The sequence below is a fragment of the Pelobates fuscus genome, chromosome 1 (genome assembly GCF_036172605.1).
Source record: "Pelobates fuscus isolate aPelFus1 chromosome 1, aPelFus1.pri, whole genome shotgun sequence".
Classification (NCBI taxonomy): domain Eukaryota; kingdom Metazoa; phylum Chordata; class Amphibia; order Anura; family Pelobatidae; genus Pelobates; species Pelobates fuscus.
In genome coordinates, this window is record NC_086317.1 from 14,549,468 (window position 1) to 14,571,670 (window position 22,203).

The following is a 22,203-nucleotide window of genomic DNA, read 5'->3' on the forward strand; positions in this document are numbered from 1 at the left end:
ATGCACTGTGACTTTCCCAACAGGCCTTGCTGCACGAGAAAGATACTCCCACTAAAATGGACGCTTAAGTGGATTATCTCCTCGTGCAGCAAAACCGACAATTGACATTAAAATACACAATTCACACAATATTCGGTACTTTATAATAATTGAACGTTCGGTAGATAGCTGGGGTCGGAGCGCACACTTTGTGAGAATACCGCTCTGATCCCAGCTGAATTGACCGAACGCCGCACATAATACAATAAAACATTAAAGAGGGTTTAAAAGTACCGAATAAGTACGGGACATATAATGTACCGAACGCGGGACTCCCGAACGCTCTGGAAGTCCAGCGGTGTTCAAATCATCGAGTAGCCGTTTTCCGTTCCAGGCTCTCGACGACCGAACACCGCTGCAGAGACAAGGGATCCAAGATGGCCGACCGCCGCATGGTCGGTAGTCGAACGACGGCCACCTAGGAGAGCCCTTAATTACCGATTGCAACAATGTTGCAATCGGTTAATTGGTGCCACACGACCTGTGAATGTGTGGTCTACCTGGGGAGTCCACATTCGTACGGCGAACGGCCAGGATAGCCGTGTTTCGTCGTACGAATACTTTGTATGCTGGCAGCATACGGCTGCCAGCATGCGAACGGCCATAGAGCAATACACATACAGTTAACGTTATACATTATATTTTCAGCCTACGGACAACCTGTACTGCATGTAGTTCAGAAGTGGCTAGTTTTGCCACATTCATAATATTTTTATAGAACATCACCAAATACCTTTTTGAACAGCGAGTGACAATGTCAGTATGACCCCCTCTTGCCAGGTATGGGGGTATTGCAAGAAGTACAGGCTCTATATATTTATATTTAATAACCGCCCCAAAGGCTACAATGCATATCTGACATTCGGTTATCTTTTCCTTTATCATTCTGTCATGTAGCATTTTAATTGGTTTAGTAACTACTGATATATTTAATGTTTCCATATGTATAAAGTGTAATAACAATGGGCATGAGCGCCAGAGAAGATGGACGTCTAATCCTCATGCTCCCCTGTGGCTCTGCTCTAGTACCCATCCATTAACCAGCCACATGGGAAAATGTAATAAGTCCAGTAACTCCCATAAGGCTCATGAGCCTGGCCCAGGGACGGCTACCATTCTGGACCGGTATCCACACAATGCTCACTAAGTATTCTGCCGCTCTGCCGCCTATGAAGCCGGTACCTAAGGTCCTTCATGATACCAAAACTCCTACCTCCCATTATAAGAACCTGCTCACAATTTGTATCTTAACAGCTAAAACCCCTTTTTTGGAGACAACAAACCAGCCTCCCACTGAACCTGTGGTTCACTAGGATGGAGGAATTAAACTCTAAAGAGGAGCTCATATTTGAAGCATCTTATAGGACACAGAAATGGCTGGATATTTGGTCCCATGGTTACTTACCACCGGTACTGAGGGCTTCCAGTTTATGCTACAGTAACGCCCTCACTTACAAGGGGGAGATTCGAACCAGGCCTGGGGATCTGGGATCTGGTGCTGGGCCCCCATCGGACGATCCAACATGTCTTTCTCTTCCCTTTCCTACTCCTTTGCTTCTTCCATTTTGCTCCCCTTTTTCTTTACGTTTAACTCGGTTCTTTACTCTGGTTACATTTAAGAGGTCTCTGCTGCTAATTTTGATGTAATTGATTGTAAATGTTATTCTTCCTGTCCACTTTGGAGACCTGCGAGTCTCAACATATATTGCAATTGTTACTGAATCCTGCGAGACCTTCAACCTGTGGAGCTGAAGGAGCGTGTGACAAACCACCGGACACATTCCATCACCTTACGGAACACTCCAGGATCGCGGTTGGTCACATGTGCTCATTGTGTCCTAAAACTAGCAGGGAAACATTCATGACCCAGAACTACTGTCCGTGATCCCATGTAGAACTGAGAGACACGCTACATGTTCTGTTTGCTGCCACATTCACTTACCTTAAACCTGGGCAGTAACTGGGTCTGCTCCATACAACCACCATTGCTATCACCGGGTTCCTGAAAAGTTTCTTTATTTCTTGAATAGATTGTTTGCATTCAGCCCAGAAATCTGATACCATTTTTGAGCTTTGTTTGCTGTTCACATTTCTTTTCAGATTCAAACAATACTGTGATCACTTACCTTGTTGACTGTTACTTGGTTGCTCAGACTCACGGTGAGAGAGCATGAATAGAGTTTTCCACGGCAGACACTTACCTGAAAAAAAAACACCTGAAACAAGGCTGGACCTGGGTGGCATACCCCAGTGTTTGGTTGTTTATTATCAACATTGCTGCTAATCCTGTATACAGTATGTATAATGACAATGAATTCTCCAACTAAAACTGGACGTTCGTGTCTGCCTACATGTAGTTTGACATAATACGTATACAAGCCGAGTGTAGTTCTGTGAATACCTGCCGTTAATTTGTTACAGCAGCGGTAGCCACTGGTCCCTCGGAGAGTTGATCTCAAGGTCCTGCAAGGGTATCTACACCTTAAAGGTCACCTGTAATCTAAACACATGACTTAAATAAACACCATTTGTGGCAAACCAGGTTTGTGGATCACCCCTCCCCCACCTACAATTAACCCTCACACTGCTGACTTTGGCCTTGAGTTAATATTTTTGGATAATCTTTTTGAATGATTTATCTATAAACATTCCCAAAGACTGTAATGGTGACTTGCGTAGACAAATCATTCAGTACGTTTTTCATTTGAGCTATATCTGCAAAGCCGTGATTTTTTATTTTTTTATTTTTTTTTACGTTTCATATTTAATTGTATTTCTTTTTTTTTTTTTTTTTACCATTCAAAAGTTCAGTAATCACAGCTGGGCTTTAGGTGATTCTCAGAAACAATGTCCGTAAGATAAAGTAGCCTTTACACCTGAAACCTTTCAAACAGGACACCTTTTCAAAAACACATACAACATACAACCAGAATTTGATGAAGATATTGTTATATTAAAAGAAAACGGATTGCTACATTTTATTAGAAAGTGATTCTTTCCTATCCTGGTCGATTATTCAAGTCTTTTGCCGTTTCTGTTTAGTAATAAATCTTGGTTTCTCCTCTTTGTCATGTAGCAATGATCATGCAAATAATATGCAAACTATAGGTCTGGAGCATTCACAACTTGTGTACTCTGCAGTCTAGCGTTCTGTGTGTATTCACACTTCTTGTCTTGTCTCGATATATCAAACAGCTGCCGATTGTAGGGATAATGGTGTGGGACAGCCTTAGGTAACAGAGAAGATGACTGGAAAGTTAAAGCTGGTCTTTCTGAAGCTAAACTGATAATATGTAATATTGCCATTATTCATAAGGTTATGGGTGGTAAAAGGTATTGGCCAGTCTCAATGAAAGGGTTAAAATTATTAGTGAATCCTTACACTTGGCTAAAGCTAGCTCTAACGAGCACTCACCTGCCGTCCGCCTGCTCAGTGCCAGGCATACTGCTCAGTGCCAGGCATACTGCTCACCTGCCGTCCGCCTGCTCAGTGCCAGGCATACTGCTCAGTGCCAGGCATACTGCTCACCTACCGTCCTCCTGCTCAGTGCCAGGCATACTGCTCACCTACCGTCCTCCTGCTTAGCGCCAGGCATACTGCTCATCTACCGTCCTCCTGCTTAGCGCCAGGCATACTGCTCACCTGCCGTCCTCTTACTCAGCGCCAGGCATGCTGCTCAGCGCCAGGCATACTGCTCACCTGCCATCCTCCTGCTCAGCGCCAGGCATAGCTCTCACCTGCCGTGCTCCTGCTCAGCGCCAGGCATACTGCTCACCTGCCGTCCTCTTGCTCAGCACCAGGCATACTGCTTAGCGCCAGGCATACTGCTCACCTACCATCCTCCTGCTCAGCGCCAGGCATACTGCTCACCTACCGTCCTCCTGCTCAGCGCCAGGCATACTGCTCACCTGCCGTACTCCTGGTCAGCACCAGGCATACTGCTCAGCGCCAGGCATACTGCTCACCTACCGTCCTCCTGCTCAGCGCCAGGCATACTGCTCACCTGCCGTCCTCCTGGTCAGCACCAGGCATACTGCTCACCTACCATCCTCCTGCTCACCTGCCGTCCCCCTGCTCAGCACCAGGCATACTGCTCACCTGGCGTCCTCCTGCTCACCTGCCGTCCTCCTGCTCAGCGCCAGGCATACTGCTCACTTACCATCCTCCTGCTCAGCACCAGGCATACTGCTCACCTACCATCCTCCTGCTCACCTGCCATCCCCCTGCTCAGCACCAGGCATACTGCTCACCTGGCGTCCTCCTGCTCACCTGCCGTCCTCCTGCTCAGCGCCAGGCATACTGCTCACCTGCCGTCCTCCTGCTCAGCGCCAGGCATACTGCTCACCTGCCGTCCTCCTGCTCAGCGCCAGGCATACTGCACATCACCTGCTTTAATAGAAAATAATACGCTCTGTATACGCAGTGTTTGATCCAATAATGACATCACACGTACACTACCAGATTTTTATAGGTATCTCAACTATTCTAAAAACAAAAATACTGACAGGAGTATTCGCTAACGTGTGAATGATCAGAAATTATAGCGAATTTCCAATTTTAGGCCCAGTAGTGGAACTGACAACATACAGGGTTATTCAATAAAGTGAGAATGCAAAGTGAGTGTTCCATTTAAGGCCAGAGTAGCTGAGCTAGCAGTATAGCTGACTTTTTTCCGGTTTGGCTATTTATACACAGTTATTGACTAGTAAGGATTGTGAGGAATTCTGAGTGACTTCAAAGGAAATTTCTAATTTAAAGCAACTCTATCGTCTTCTGGGGTCTTTCCCTATTTTTAACCCAGTGGTGACATTGCTTTTTGGGGTGCAGTGACCCAGGGGTGCACCCGGTGAGTTGTAGTTACTTGATGCTGCCCCAGCCCGTGCCACCATCTTCAATCTTAATGCGTAAAAGTACAACAATGATGTCTATGGAGGTTCCTTCGAGACCTTGGAAGCCTCCACAGATGTTGTGTCTTTTTGAGAAAGATAGTGCCTTATTCCCACAGCCGTCACATGTGACATCTGGGGTAAGTGACAAAACTTTACAGTGGTAGTTCTGCCTTATCTTAATTTTAGACTTATCATAATACAAAATAGTCCATGTTTTGACTTATGACATCGTTTGACTGTGTTGGAGTTGGGTGAAACGTTTGTTTCTGGTCAGCGTGAGCGGTTAATCATCAGGACAGATGTCTGCTTACTAATAACTTGTTGGTTGGCTTTGCACATCCTACTTATATATCATCACCTTTTCCTTTGAACCTGCTGTTTTCTTTGATCTCGGATTAACCTAAATGTAGAGTGTGTTTACCATGAGATCGTTTTTTTGCAGTTTAAAAAAAACTATCTGAAAATGTTTTCTACTGTGCTTTACAGTGAGCTGACAGTTTCTGAGTTTGGTTTAGGCGTACTTAGACTGAAGTCAAGAATTGATTTTTTTCAGGAGCTTTCTGGCTACAGCACTGGCTTCACAGGGTAGGAATACCCCATAGCCCCCAGGAATTGTCATTGTAGGGTGCTAGCCGGGATGATCTTCGTTGGTGGTTCATACCAAAGCCACAATCCTAAGCTTTTATTAGAGCTGACAGAGGATACAGTCTGGCGTAATCTTCTTTGTGAATGGCAGAATTATGGTCACAGCCTCTGGCTTTAATAATAGCTGCTTGATCTCTAGCTGGTGTGGTCTGGGGGTGTACAGCAAATAGAAGCCCACCAACTGCGTAACAAACTGTGCACAGATAATGCATAATTTAATAAGTCTGTGCATGCAGAAAAAGAAACACCGAAGAGCCATAGAGGGGCCGTGCATCTACATTTGGAACTATCGCTCATAAGCAGGAAAGATGGGGGGCAGAGCCCACAGCTTGACCAGCCCCTTAACAGAATACTGGCTTTCACCTCTGATGGCAGCCCTGTTCAATAGATGAGGAAGTACGGAGGAATGATTTTAGGCCAAAGTGCTGCTTCAAGAAGTTCTCAGAACCAGCGGCTTTACAATGTGGGTAATGTGGCCTAAAAATTTGCAGTTTGTTTCATTATAATTCCTAGTTTACCTATTCTTAACCAACCAAACAGGCTACACCAAAACAGTAGAACAATCACCATGGAAACGAATAGAATGCTCTGGCAAAATGTTCTTTTTGTAAAAGATCTATTGTCAGAGCGGGAGAAAACCTAACAAAATGCATCTAAATAGACAGAATTTATCATCTCGCTGTGAAATAAAATGAAAATATAACAGACTGAAAACGATTCACGACTCAGCAAATTATAGTGAGCTTAAAGCCAAACCACCAAATTAGCCAGAAATAGCCGAGCTGGGACTACGGCCACATTGGACATTCTTCTGGATTGAACGTTTTGTCTACATTTGGCAATTTGGCTTTCAATTCCCCGTTTAGTGATTACACCACATATCCAACATGTTGAGATGCTGTATGACATTGATAATGGTTCATTTTATATTTGCTTTTTTATTTATTTACTGGGGGGGGGGGGGGGGGGGATGTAATATTGCTGCTAAGGTAGATAAAAGCCTTGATACTTTGGGATTTACAGAGGAACGCTGTGCGTTGGCATCCACCTGCAGGTATGGCACCGGAGAGGGTGATTTCATTTCGGAGAGCTGGGCATTCCAAGTAAATTAAGAAAGGAACAATTTGTGACAATTAAAAAAAAAAAGAAAAGAAATATCCCAACCAATAGATCATCTTTAGTAGCTATTGGATTGCGCATAAAACTCACAAGTGACTGTTCGTCTCTAACCCGTTCAGAACCAGGCTTAGGAAAACCTGACGTGTAATTTGTCCCCAAATGAATGGGTTTAGGAATTACTGCTTTAAAACAGAGAGGAGATACATAGTCTACAATATCTGAGATGAAACATAAAATCCATTTCAGACTAAGTGGAGAATGTTGTTTCTGTTTAGTTAATAGACCATGATAATGACACAACGCAGGGCTTCCAGTCCAGAGCTTGCCAGAGCGTTGTTCTGACTTTATGGAGCTCTGTGCCTTTAAGAGACTGCTCACCTGTGCAGCACCCCTGTGGGAGGGACCTGGCTAGATCCAAGCACTGTGTGCAGTTTGGCAGAGTATGCTTCAATCGTACTAGGAAGTCACGGAATAATAAGAGAGATAGTGAGATCTGACTGGGAATTCTGGGGGTGTCAGCGGAGATCTCCCCAAAAGCTGCCTGTGTGACTGCAGCTGAACACAGACCTGTCCTATCTGCAAACAGTGAGTGAACATGGCACCTGGCACACCTTAAATAGCTCAACACTCTGTGCCCCCCATCACACTGGTACCGGTTCCTGGTCAGACAGTAGATATTGGCACTCACATGGCTAATATTCTACACTCTTTGTACTTTGATTTTGGGAGGGAAGGGTCTAGTTTGGGCTGAAGATACTAATCTACTCATTGTTTTAACCCTGTCAGTGCCAAGAACTTCCCCACTGCCTGTAAATGGGTTAATGCAGGTTAATGTATCCGTGGATTATCCCGTTAATAGCTGAAACAGAGCAGGGAGTACTTCATTCCACATTGCAATAAATAGCTGCATTGTTTATTAGGAGGGGACACACTCCAATTACCCTGAGTTTGCTGTACACATTGCTGGTTTCTATGTGAATGCTTGATTTTAACAATATTAACCCCAAGGGCTCATCTGAGAAAAGTGAACGGCACTTGGAGTGTCAGACAATTGAAAACCAGCAGCGCGTTCAGTTTGTCCACACCAACAGAATATTCTGGGAATTGGCACTTTATTTATCCATACCATCCCCTTGTTCCCCGTCACACACAAACAATTCTACCTACCCTGAGGCACACAACAGGTTAGTTTTTTTTTTTTCTATTTTTAGCCAATCCTGTTTCACAGGCATATTAAGTAACACCTTGAAACTTCCCCCCCCTCAGTTTAAGATGTGATATAATCCTTCATAATTCTTACAGCCAACCCATGTACAGCTATCAATCTGATTAATTGCCATTTAAAGAGCTGCCGGGGGTAACTGGTATAATCTTTAAAAAACAAACCACCTTCCTGAGCTTTGTACATCAGTAGAATTGCCCCTTTCACACAGTGAGGGCTCCTTGTGTAGCAGAGGTGTGCGATATCTGGCTGGCTCACTAGCCTTATCATGTGAGGTGTTATATCTTAATATACAGGGAAATCCATACGAAAATCACGAGGTTACTCTTTCCCACGCCCAAGAGTCAGGTGGAAATCATATAAGTTTGCTTTTTGCCATCTGTTTTCTAAAAATGTATTTTTATTACAGCCCCAAGCCTCCTGGGGCCAAAGAGCTCATGGCATTTACATTTAAAACCTTTATAGAAACCCCATTGCAAGCTCCCTGTTTAATACAGTGTCATTTGGCCACCTCCGTTCCTGTAAAATCTAACTGGGGATATGTTTTTGTGTAGGAGTACCTTTGTGTACCTGCCTTTAATTCACACCCACACACAGCTTTTCTCACAGGGAAGTCCGTAGTAGCAGAGTTTATTGAGAATTTTCAGTTTGGAAAATAACTAGCAATGAAAGAAGTAGACCCAGTAAAATTTAAGACGTTACGGCCTCTGTCCGGCCAGGAACTAGACTTGTGAATCAAGATTTATCCACAGTTTAGGTGATCAACCATTTATCTGATTTTCAACAATACAAAACGCTATATAGACTCCGTAAACGAAATGTGCAATTCACAAGCCTTTTCATTTGCTCTGTGATTTTGGAGTGTGTGAAAGTGTGCATGATATTTATATTGTACATACATTTTCCTGTTATTTTGGTTGGCCTGAATTGTTTTTCTCTAAAAGTTTGCATGGACTAAATTAGTCTGAACCCAAATACCATATAGAAGAAACATAATTTGCCGAAACAAAGATTTTCAGAAAAATAAATTTTTAGACAAAACACTTTTTTTTTTTTTTGTCTACCAGGAACTACTGGGTTGCCAAGTCCACTTTGAAGGTGGTATAACGTTGTTTTTGCAATATATCTTATTAAAGCTGCAGAGATGTTTCAGCTATTTATTTGTACTTTGGTGTTGGGACCTCGGCTATATTTGCTTTTCAACTACTAGGAGCCTAGGGAGAGGTGCCAAGTGTCCAACTTGATATTGGCTCCACAAATGGAAAAATAGAAACTGCTGAACAGGCCTACAGTAACAAAGAAACATATAAAAGATATAAAGAAACAGAAGTCAAGCTTTATCGAGAATAAAGATATGAAGAGGGTGATAACGGAGTCATACAGCACTGCGCGTCATTAAAAGTTCAAAGCCAGACTTCGGCAGAGTGTTATGTGAGGTGACATTGCTTTAATCTAACTACCATGTTTAAAGGAGTTTGCGACGGCTGTAGATTTATTTGTAGATAAAGATCCTAGAATTTAAATATTAATTTGAACCAATTATGGTACCGCAAGGAGAAACAAAATGGCTGCTAAAAGTGATGTAGATAGTCCCTCATCTGCCTTTCTTCTGAAATGTTAAATATGTTCGGTGATACCGCTGCAGGCAATGTTCTGCCATTCATTCTTGCTTCACCTTTTAAAAAACATTTTTTTTCTTAAGCATGCGTGACGCAAAAGGGTTTAATCATTAAATAATGAATTGAAGTCAACTAAAAATCAAAATTTAACGTTTACGTAGGAATAGCTAATTGTGCTGTAGTGGCAGCTTGGCTTTTTTGAATTTTGCGGTTTGGTTTTCATTTCAGTACATTTCCAGGTTAGTGAATGTCTCGTTATGTATGACATAAACGGGTCTGGAGCTAGTCCCTGGGTTCAGCTCCAGAGCTCAGGTGGTTTGAGAATCTCTGCTGTCCTGCAGCCTCTGATTTACGGAGTTCCACAGATATGCCTTGCAGTGCCCGGTTAAAATCCAGCAATGATGGCATCGCCTGCCGAAAGCTGTACACCGCACTGCCCAAGTTTTACTAAAATCAGAAATTACTATATATTGTTTGTTGTTTCTCAATGGCTGGTAGTTTTTTATAGGATCGCTGCAGACCTTAATGTTCTGCTAGTTGTTGGCAGGTTGGGAACTAAGGCTAAGTATTTGTGGCCAGGACATAGAAATATAGAGTGTGACGGCAGATAAGATCCGTTCGGCCCATCTTCTTCTAAATACTTTCATTAAACTTCTGGTACTTGCTTTAAAGTCCCTACACAATGCTGCTCCAACCTACCTATCCTCTCTAATACACCAGTATGTCCCGTCGAGGCCCCTGCACTCTGCCAAAGATCTATGTCTATCCTCTGTCTGTACTCCCACATCTGATGCTCACCTCGTCTGTTAGTCCACCCATTGTACAGTGCTACGGAGTTTGCTGGCGCTTTATAAATAATAATTAGTCCCTGGCCTTATCTTATAGTTAGGACGCTTAAACTCCTTTACTGTGTTACCCTCTACCACTTCAGCTGGAAGGCTATTCCATGCATCCACTACCCTCTCAGTAAAGTAATACTTCCTGATATTATTTTTAAACCTTTGTCCCTTTAATTTAAGACTATGTCCTCTTGTTGTGGTAGTTTTTCTTCTTTTAAATATAGTCTCCTCCTTTACTGTGTTGATTCCCTTTATGTATTTAAATGTTTCTATCATATCCCCCTGTCTCATCTTTCCTCCAAGCTATACATGTTAAGATCCTTTAACCTTTCCTGGTAAGTTTTATCCTGCAATCCATGAACCAGTTTAGTAGCCCTTCTCTGAACTCTCTCTAAGGTATCAATATCCTTCTGAAGATACGGTCTCCAGTACTGCGTACAGTACTCCAAGTGAGGTCTCACCAGTGTTCTGTACAATGGCATGAGCACTTCTCTCTTTCTACTGCTAATACCTCTCCCTATACAACCAAGCATTCTGCTAGCATTTCCTGCTGCTCTATTACATTGTCTGCCTACCTTTAAGTCATCAGAAATAATCACCCCTAAATCCCTTTCCTCAGATGTTGAGGTTAGGACTCTATCAAATATTCTGTACTCTGCCCTTGGGCTTTTACGTCCAAGATGCATTATCTTGCACTTATCCACATTAAATGTCAGCTGCCACAATTTTTCTAGTTTACCTAAATCATTTGCTATTTGGCTTAGCCCTCCTGGAACATAAACCCTGTTACATATCTTAGTATCATCAGCAAAAAGACATACCTTACCTTCAAGACCTTCTGCAATATCACTAATAAAAATATTAAAAAGAATGGATCCAAGTACAGATCCCTGAGGTACCCCAATGGTGACAAGCCCAAGCTTCGAATATACTCCATTGACTACAACCCTCTGTTGCCTGTCACTCAGCCACTGCCTTACCCATTCAACAATATTGGAATCCAAACTTAAAGATTGCAGTTTATTGATAAGCCTTCTATGTGCAACAGTGTCAAAAGCCTTCCTGAAATCTAGGATGGGATATGGCTGTACTGCGCTAATTCACGCAGTTATCCTGTTATGTGGCTTAAATGCGACTCCCACAATGCTTTGCCAGGCGTTATTATTGGATGTCTCCAACCCACAATGTTCTTTTTCTTTCTGTAAATTACGAGTGTTCGTACTTTTTCAATCTAAACGGGAAGCTCTAGTAAACTGCTGTCCTGATTTCACTCGTGGACCAGCCAAACAGGTTCTCACAATGATTGTTAATTGGTAATTAGTTATACGTTACATTTACTTTATTACAGCTTGTTTATTTGAGATGTCCATTTAATTATTTCTATAAATAGGTACGCCAATTATTTTGTGTATGCCAAATAAAGAGATCCCATTTTATTAACCTAATTAAATTACTACTCCTGTTAAAGGTGTCAGGTATACATTCTTTGTTTTGTATCCCTAGGGATGGGTGTTGTTTGTTTTGTTTGTTGTTTTTATATTTTGGGCAATGATTTTACGGTTTGAAGAGATTGACACTTACCAGGTTCGCCCTGGCATCGTCAGTCCAGTAACTCTACGCAGATAACACTAAAGGAAACATTCTCATTAGATATATTCGTTCCATATTGGGAATGAAAGGGTTTCTCTAACCCAAAAAAAATCAGTTTTACTGGGCCCACACCCCTCTAAAACTATTTTAAAAAATAAAATACCTAAAACACTCCTTCCTTTCGAGAGCCGAGACCAAGTTCTCCCCCAGCCCGATTTCTCCTCTGCTGATGGGCTGAGGGACGTTACATGGGCGTCACATGAGGGGCATGCTGCCATCGGCTGTCTGTCGCCAACCTGCTCTGCAAGAAGTGTTAGACATTGGCTTCATTGCTGCTAGTGTGAACCCGGATATATAATACAGCCAACATGATAATGGAGAACACACCTAAAAATCTACTTTGAGTTACAAAGGAAAGGAGTTGGGTTTTTGTATGGCTTTTGCCGTCCCCAGACTTGATTATTACTGAAAAAAACTGTGAGCTGGTTTCATTTATAAATGTCCGAGGGAGATCATTTAAGAATATATTTCTGAACTAGAATGATCCTGCAAGGGGGGGATCAATAGTGGCTCAATCGCTATAGAGGCAAAACGATTCCAGTGGAAATTCACTTGGGTTCCATGGCTACTGCTCATTTTTGTGTTAATTTTCTTGTCTAATAAATTTAATAGAATCTCCCTCTTTTTGGTGACGTCTTTCTGATCTCCGGTCGCTGTCTGTATCGCTGGCTTATTACAATGATATGCCCCTGAGTTGTTGTGTACAGGTGGTAATGTGATAATTACCAATTAGTTTCACATTGTTCACACAAGCATTCCATCCCATACAATCTATCTAATCCTACTGGGTGCAATTAAGTGAAACACAACACGACTTTTCATATTGTCAGCTGCAAAGGGTTAAACACGTCCATTCCAAAGGAAAAAGACCACGTATTCACAGACTGTCTCTCTGTGCAGTGAATGACATGATGTTACTGTGTGCTTTATTCACTAATCAGCAAATTATGAAAGCTTTACACCAACAAAGACCAAAATGAGAATGAAAATGGACATAGAACATTCTTACATCAATTCTGGTTTTAGCTTATGTGAATTCACAGTTTGAGAAGATCCCTGGAGGAGCAGTCTCTAGTGACTGCTATTCCAACCTCTACAAGAGGTGCGGTCTTGGTCGTAATGTATTACATTATCCCCCAAAAAGAGCATATGCACCAAAAGATGTAGTAATTTTGGTACATATTCTCATCAAATAATGTTCTAGTAAATTGGGTGAATTCAACATTTGACCACATGAATGTTTGGTTTTTTTCATTGGAGATACTTCCATGTTCTGATTCATTCACAGGTTAGAAACCCAAGGACCTAACATTTTAACCAATTTAAAAAAACTAGAAGAAAGTGTTGCCAGTGTCTGATTGGATTGTAAAATGTCTGACTTTATACTAACCCATTGGGGGAATCGTTCCTCTACAGTTATCTCTTTATTTCCTGTTCGCAATCACTAATTAACAGGCAAATTAAAAACAAAAATTAACATAGAACCAAGAATGCACAAACCTGTAGTCGTGCTACTATTTATTGTATGTGAGGAGCAGATATTTAACTCTCAAACCTCTTGCTATACATATCAGTGGTAAAGTGTTACCGTTAGTGCTCTATAATTACTTCCTGTGTTTGAGTGGCTCTGTATTGTATTTTATGCTCTCTCTGTCTCCATCAAACCATGGCAGCATTGTAGTATCTCCTCCTCTTAGAGCAGGAAAAACAGGAATTAGAGCTGACGTTTAAGTAAATAGTACTGCCCTCTCCCTGGCAGGTTATTTTGCTGTCCCTCGCAGGGATTAGTATGGAGCTTGCATTGGCAGGCCACATATATTTTATATATATAAATGCAGTGTGTCGGGTGATGCTGGGAAAGTTTTGGTGTTTCCAGTAAGAAATGGTTGCAAGGTGTTCGTGTTTGGTGGGATACACGGGGGCTGTTCTTGATTCATACCAAACTGTTCTTTCTCCAGAGTCTGACCAAGAAAGAATTCTGGCAGCTGGTTCAGCAGAGTTATGGCGCGGAGTTGGGTCTGAATAATGAAGACATGGAAACCGTATCCTTGCCTTCAGAGGACAATGGGCCGCTCAGGTACGTGGACATCCCTGCTTCGACTCACCACTTCCACTGGCACAGAGGTATTGGAGATCCAGTTTCCCATCTGCCTGATAGAGTTTTCCTCTTACAAGGTTACTAATGGAAAAGGATGTGGAAAGTGAAGGCAGTAGTAGTCCCAGTTGTGATAGGAGCACTTGGGGCTGTGACTTCAGCAGATTCCAGGTGGGATCTGAGATCGCTGTGCAGTTCTAGGAAAGCTAAGATACTGCGAAGAACCCTCAGACTCTGGTAGAGGACCCGAGAATGAGAAATATACAAAATACCACCCTTGAGGGGTATGAAAATAATGGTATTTATTTATTTTAACTTCTATGTCATAAATAGGCAGAAAGATGTATTATATGTCCTTTAAGGTGGCCAGATTGTCACCTGTATTGTGTGTGAGTTTAGGTATGCCTATCATGCACGTATGATATATCCCTTTACAGGCATCATTTTGTTGTTTTTATTTAATAATAGCTATTGCCTGCCTATTGCAGATATATTTAGCCATCACGCGTGATAGACCATTCCAAGTTGACGTTATCCCGTGGGACAAGCTATTAAGATCTGGGCGGCCTGGTATTAATTTTATATGTTCTCTGCCACTGAGTGGATTGTGTGTTCTATGTTCTAGGGCAGCGGCCAAGGTAACGTGTGAAGATGTGGGTGAGAGGACGGAGAAGACATCAAGGGGCAGTTCCCTAACTAGAGATAGTATTTCTCAAACAGAGGCTGATGGTCCCAGTATGAACTTCCTACAAATGGTAAGAATTCCTTTTGGTTTGGATCACCCGGGCTCATTTAATGTCTTTAATGACAAACTGTGCCCTGTTCTCAGAGCAGGAATATACAGAGAACAAGACAGAGATACAAATAAATGTACAGAGACCGGTTCCCTGCGCGTCTTGTTCGTGTCTTATGAACGCTGTTTCTCTGGCAATTTTTTCAACTACCATGATTTATTGCTGGTATAGAGGGCTGACCGTGGGGATTTTACTACGGCTGGCAATGTATGTTTTGGGTAACCCTCCCCTAGAGTATCTGTTTTATTACATGGATTTTTTTTAGGGTGGAGGGTGTATTACATTTTTTTTTTTTTTTTGGCCAGTCTTTCTGTGTTAAACATACTATGATTTAATAACCACCAGGGGTGCTAAAAACATTTAAACACCCTACGCCATTCTCGAAGTACTTACAGTTGGTGAGCTGCTCACATGCTGGAAATGACACACAGATTCCATTTGAATGTTCTATGATGGTTAGACAGGCAGGGACCCCATCGACAGAGTCACTAGCTAATGTCGCTTTTGGTTTCTTCTACAAATGGAGCTTATTATTATTATTATTATTTACATAGCGCCATCAGATTCCGTAGCGCTGTACAATGGGTGGACTAACATACATGTAATTGTAACCAGACAACTGGACGTACAGGAACAGAGAGGGTATTTTCCATAGATTGCAAGCTTCCTACAAAACCTGTACTCTTTATGAACTCGTTCGGTTCTTTCATATAGGGAGAATCCTACACTAACTCTTTCTTGCCTAGTTATCGACTCAGGCTGTGATTGAAGAAGGAGAGAAATCTGGGAGTCCTCTCCTGGGCTCTGAAAGGAAGGGTAACCTCCGGGCGAGCATTGGGACCCCGGCACTCGCACTCGATTTGAATGGGAATGAGAATCAGCATGAGGATGGAAGTAGCTGCACTGATACCCCTGATGAAGGTATGGGGGATAGCTTGCCGAGGATGGCTTACACAGACATAGAATGTTATTTATTCAGCAACTAGACAAACATTCAGAACACAGCCAAATGGGCCAGCACCTGTGTATTGAGATAATTGGCAGACAGGAGTTCACACTCCACATATAACAGGTAGGATTGCACATTCACTGTATCTGAGGTTGCTGGCAGGCGGGAGTGCACACTCGCCATGTGGGAGGTTGCTTGCAGGCGGGAGTGCGCACTCGCCATGTGGGAGGTTGCTGGCAGGCGGGAGTGCGCACTCACCATGTGGGAGGTTGCTGGCAGGCGGGAGTGCGCACTCGCCATGTGGGAGGTTGCTGGCAGGCGGGAGTGCGCACTCGCCATGTGGGAGGTTGCTGGCAGGCGGGAGTGCGCACTCGCCATGTGGGAGGTTGCTGGCAGGCGGGAGTGCGCACTCGCCATGTGGGAGGTTGCTGGCAGGCGGGAGTGCGCACTCGCCATGTGGGAGGTTGCTGGCAGGCGGGAGTGCGCACTCGCCATGTGGGAGGTTGCTGGCAGGCGGGAGTGCGCACTCGCCATGTGGGAGGTTGCTTGCAGGCGGGAGTGCGCACTCGCCATGTGGGAGGTTGCTTGCAGGCGGGAGTGCTCACTCGCCATGTGGGAAGTTGCTGGCAGGCGGGAGTGCGCACTCGCCATGTGGGAGGTTGCTGGCAGGCGGGAGTGCGCACTCGCCATGTGGGAGGTTGCTGGCTGGCGGGAGTGCGCACTCGCCATGTGGGAGGTTGCTGGCTGGCGGGAGTGCGCACTCGCCATGTGGGAGGTTGCTGGCAGGCGGGAGTGCTCACTCGCCATGTGGGAGGTTGCTGGCAGGCGGGAGTGCGCACTCGCCATGTGGGAGGTTGCTGGCAGGCGGGAGTGCGCACTCGCCATGTGGGAGGTTGCTGGCAGGCGGGAGTGCGCACTCGCCATGTGGGAGGTTGCTGGCAGGCGGGAGTGCTCACTCGCCATGTGGGAGGTTGCTGGCAGGCGGGAGTGCTCACTCGCCATGTGGGAGGTTGCTGGCAGGCGGGAGTGCGCACTCGCCATGTGGGAGGTTGCTGGCAGGTGGGAGTGCGCACTCGCCATATGGAAGGTTTATTTTTGTTTTTACAGGTTATGACAAAGGTCTTGAAAATCAGATAGAAGGCCGGCTGTACATCAATCGCACCTTCCACATAAGCGCTGAGCGCATGTTCCAGCTGCACTTCACAGAGTCCCCCTTCATGCAAACGTTCTTGGATTCGAGGAAGGTGTTGGGTAAGCCTGGATTCGCTTCAATTATAGAGAGATTCTAAGAAAATGGTAGGCAGCAGTGTATAAAATATAAATAAGGCAAAATGGGACTACATTGTTGATCCATACAAGTTAAAAAGTAGAAAATAAGAGCCAGTTAAAATACTTGTCTCAAGATACTAGTGAAGTACGATATATATGGGGAGTCCTGGCCCCTCTTCTGTGTTACTTCCTGTAAAAGTTCCTCATAACGTTATTTGGTATTAACTTTTGATTTTATTGTTTTTATCTTTGATTTGGATTAGAGTATTTTTTATTATTTTCTTTTTTTAATTCTTTATTTTTGGTTCAATTCATAGGTAGAGAAATATATAAAAAAAAAATGAATGTAAGGTTTGTACAGCAATAGAAGCAGTGTCTCGATATGCAGGATTCATTTGAATATTCTATGAACTGTTTGATTAGAGTATTTTTAGTTAACGGATTTACTACTTTTACGTGGAATCCCTGTGGACCTCTTCACTCATTGAGATGAGCAAGCCTACCATTGGGACCGTATGAGTGTAAATTTGTGCCATTTTACAGGCTACACACTTTGCGATTTCTGTCCCTATAACTGCAGGAGCTTATACAGAAGAGGGACCAGGACTCCCCAAAATATCGTACTGCGCAAATAAACTGGGTCTTACTTTTTAACTTGTGTGGATCGGCAATATTGCACTATTTATATTTATTTATATTTTATTCACTGCTGTCTACCATTTTCTTAAAAGCTCCTCCCGGTGTATGTATATTTCTTTGTGTTTTGTGTGTGGGTAATGGGGATTCCACGCACGTGTTCAGCTTCACGTGTTTATTCACTTTAAAACTGTGTGTTTTTAGTTTTATATAGAGCGTTTCTGCTCGTTCACTAGGCTCCCCAAATAGAGACCAGCTCAGTGCAAACATAGAGTAGCAGGCTGAAAGAAAAGCCAACTATGCCGCTAGTTCAGTTATTTTGGTTTTACAATTTGAAGAAAGACTCTAAATACATAAAAGCACTCCAATTTGCTGGAGTCTTTCCCATATTTTATTCATTTGACAGTTCATTAAAGTGCCGTTTTTAACACACAGATCGTCACCTTTCAGACACCTGGGGAGGCTTTCTTCTATGTTCGTTAGATGCGCTGAGTTTACTGACGTGGCAGACGCACTGGGCTAGAGGGTGCAACCAGGTGCCCCCCAGGCCTGTATTCCATTGTATGGGTGACAGACTTGTAACCATACCATCTTTTCCCTTTTAGATGTCGAGTACGGACCGTGGCAATTGGATGATGCAGGAAATCAGCACAGAATAGGGACTTACACCATAACGCTCAACAACCCACTGATTGGAAAGTTCACCACAGCTACAGAGAAACAGGTATGTGACAGATGTTTTATCTGTTTGGGGGAAAATTGTGCTTGTTTGTTGTGTTGAATAAAATGGGGTAATGGAACAACCTGTAGAGAAACTCTGAATTAAGCAAGAAAGATGAGTCTGCCTGTTGGTAAATGTGTCAAACTAGAAAAACAGAGCTTCCATTCATTCCTGCTGGGGGCACTATTCGCGCATAAACGGATACGCTCACATGACTGTGTCATTGTGATTGAACCAAATGGGAAGCTGTTAGAATACACCCAGGAGCCATAGTTTCGTGTGGAGACATGTATACACCGTACTTCTTTCGTGGGAATGAATGGGAGATGATCGTGCCTTCCTCCGTTTCTAACATGATAAAGGGATGTTACTGGAAGCGAATTGGAGCCCAGATATTTCCTGTGGATAGACCCTTAAATAAGAAGCTGTACATGAACTGATCAGCCACAACATTAAAACCACTGACCGGTGAGATGAATAACCTTGATTATATAGTTACAATAGCACCTGTCAGGGGGTGCGATATATTAGGCAACAAGTGAAGTCAGTTCTTGAATTTTATGTGTTGGAAGCAGGAAAAATGGGCAAGCGAAACGATCTGAGTGACTTGACAAACGTCAAACAGTGATGGCTAGACCAAGGGGTCAGGGTATCTCCAAAACGGCAGGTCTTGTGGGGCGTTTCCAGTTTGCAGTGGTTAGTACCTACCAAAAGTGGGGAAAGGAAGGACAACGCCTTCTGTGGTTAATAAAATAAGAACCATAGAATTGGCATCAGGGTCGTGGGCGCCCAAGACTCATTGATGAACGTTGGTAGCAAAGTCTAGCCTGTCTGGTCCAATCACACAGATGAGCTACTGTAGCTCAGATTGCTGAAAAACCTAATGCTGCCCATGATAGAAAGGTGTCAGACCACACAGGGCATCACAGTTTGCTATGTATGGGGCTCCATTGCCACAGAGTGATCAGAGTCCCAGTAATGACCCCTGTCCACCGCCAAAAGCACCTTCAGTGGAGACATGAGCATCAGAACTGGTCCATTGAGCAATGGAAGAATGTTGCCTGGTCTGATGAATCCATATTTCTTTTCGATTAGGTGGCTGGCCGAGTGTGTGTGCAGTGTTTACCTGGGGAAGAGATGGCAGCAGGATGTACTATGAGATGAACGAAGGCCGGCAGAGGCAGTGTTATGCTCTGGGCAATGTTCTGCTGGGAAACCTTGGGTCCTGGCATTCATGTGGGTGTTATGTTGGTGCATACCTAGAGATTGTTTCAGGCAATGTGCACGTCTTCATGGCAATGGTGTTCCCTGGTGGCAATGGCCTCTTGCAGTAATATAATACACCCTGCCACACTGCAAAATTGTTCAGGAATGGTTAGAGGGGCATGACAAAGAGTTCAACTTGTTACAGTGGCCTCCAAATTTTCTCATATCTCAATCCGATTGGAACAACAAATAGATCCATGAAGGCCCCACCTCCCAAATTGCAGGGCTTGAACAGGATACGTTCAGAGATCCTGTGGAGTCGATGCCTTAAAGCATCATTGCTGTTTTGGCATCACAAGGGGGACCTACAATACTACAATATTAGGCAGGTGGTTTTAATGTGGCTGCCAGTGTATATTATGCATTATACAAATAAATTCTTAAAGTGTGTTGAATTCCACCTTGAGCAAGTTTGTAAGATAATCCATATGTAGACGTTGCTGTGCAGGAAAGCCTGTGTATTGCTTGGGTTTGTTCTGGAATTTACTGGGCAATAATGGAACAAGAGACAGACCTTCCATGGTGGCAATATATCAGGACAGAAGAACAAAACCGCCAATTTGGAAAAAGTCTCCAGGGCAACTAGGCTTCGAATTTGGCTATTTTGGCTTATTATAAATTCACTTTGAATTCCTGACTATTCACACTTTAGTGAGTAACCCATGCTAGAGTCTCCCTGACGACCTGAAATCTGACCTTGAAAATGTCATAATAAAAATGTTTCTCCCTTATATTTCAGACGTTATTGAAAGAGAGCCAGGATGGCCAATTGTACATTGTACAGCGAGAGGTTGTGACCCATGATGTGCCCTATCATGATTACTTTTACTCCGTGCATAAATACATCATTGCCAGAACGTCCAGACACAAATGTAAACTACGGTAAGAGCGCCGAATGTGACCTGTACATTGGGCGAGTGATCCGTCATCCGCATAGAAAAACACTGTACAAAGATCTACTTTGGTTACAAACACAGAAACTTTGGATGCCGTAAGCCCCTAAATAAAACTTTAAGTAGTGAGAGGCGTCTGTATTATAATTTACCATTAATTGCATGAATATTAAAAGTTGCTAAGAATTCTCAAAAACTCTAAATACAAGTGAAATCTAGATTATATCCACTTACCGGCTTGTGGCCCCATCCTGAGTGTCTGCACCATCTTTTGTGTATAATAAAATGAGAACTGAGGAGTTTGGTAATAACAGAACCTCAGGATGTACCCCACGCTAGAGACAAGTTAAATATCTCCATATTCTTATTAACTCCCACTTTTGGGAGGAAAGCATTTTACAGGTTTCATCCCCTGTGGCATTTAATCGTCAGGTTCAATATAGAGATCTGGAGGACATAGGTTTGAATGCCTTCTCTTCTACTGAGATAAATTAAATGAGTACCAAGCCATGGTGACTTAATATACAGCAATGAGGGAAGCACAAATATTATCAATAGAATAAGGTTTGTTTCTTCAACTTTCCCATGTCCTGCCATGTCCTGTGTTTTCTGATCTCTTGTAATCAGGATCCATGATTGAACGTAGCAAGCTCTGTGTCTAATATCGTACATTGAGTCTTTTTGCAAACCTATTAAAATAACCCCATGATCAATGTCCTCTTCCACCTTTGCAGGGTTTGTTCAGATTTGAAGTACAAGAAGCAGCCATGGGGCATAGTGAAAACGTTAATCGAGAGAAATTCCTGGAGTGGGCTTGATGAATACTTCAAACAGTTAGGTCTGTCCTTCCATCACAGCTGTTCAATTATGATTATATCTAGGATGTTCTAGATCCACCAACGGGTCATTCTGCTCCATATTGATAAATTAATTGACTGTTATTGCTATTCTTATTGCCTTCAGTCCATGTTGAGGATTGCCTAACATGAGTACAGGTGCCTTTCAGGTTTAGGTACAGTCACCTTAGTGTTGCATGAAAGATACTCTTGTGGGTTCCTGAGGCTGACTGTAGTTACCTGCATTGGTTGCTGAAGAAATGAATTATCAATGTGTCTCTGTTAAAGGAAAATGTATTTAATAGATGTATCCCAAATAAAACATGCATCTATTTTTTTTCTGAATGTTTGTTTTCTTTGGAGGAATATGAAATAGACAGCTTGCAAATGCTGCAGACCTGTTCTCTGCAGCCTTTGTATATCCTCCCATCTTTCCCCAGCCCAGACTCATTGAGTAGAATCTCTATGCTGGAGCCGTGGGCGCAGACACGATTGCGGCTTTCCAATGAGCCGTAATACAGAGACTGGGGGAAAGGAGGCGTTCTCTAGTTTAGCACGCTCGTCACTTCCATTCGGTATGTAGACAAACGGAACCGGAAGAAAACGTCCCTGGATGTCTACGTGACTGCTAGTGTCTGAAAGCCAGTAAGGGGTTTCTGCTCCCAATGATAAACATGCAGATTTTCTATGGAAGCTGCCACCTTTCGAACTCGTCAGACAC

The 22,203-nt window shown here is 43.2% G+C and overlaps 1 protein-coding gene across 2 annotated transcripts in view; it reads left to right on the plus strand.

The window, feature by feature from the left end:
• GRAMD1C (GRAM domain containing 1C) overlaps positions 1-22,203 on the plus strand; it is a 159,945-nt gene that overhangs the window by 128,890 nt on the left and 8,852 nt on the right. For both annotated transcript variants that reach the window (XM_063446395.1, XM_063446401.1), the window contains exons 7-13: positions 13,982-14,100; positions 14,744-14,873; positions 15,659-15,833; positions 16,969-17,112; positions 18,372-18,490; positions 20,493-20,635; positions 21,381-21,484. In XM_063446395.1, the coding sequence (XP_063302465.1) occupies positions 13,982-14,100; positions 14,744-14,873; positions 15,659-15,833; positions 16,969-17,112; positions 18,372-18,490; positions 20,493-20,635; positions 21,381-21,484 (934 nt within the window). The remainder of the gene's footprint in view (positions 1-13,981; positions 14,101-14,743; positions 14,874-15,658; positions 15,834-16,968; positions 17,113-18,371; positions 18,491-20,492; positions 20,636-21,380; positions 21,485-22,203) is intronic.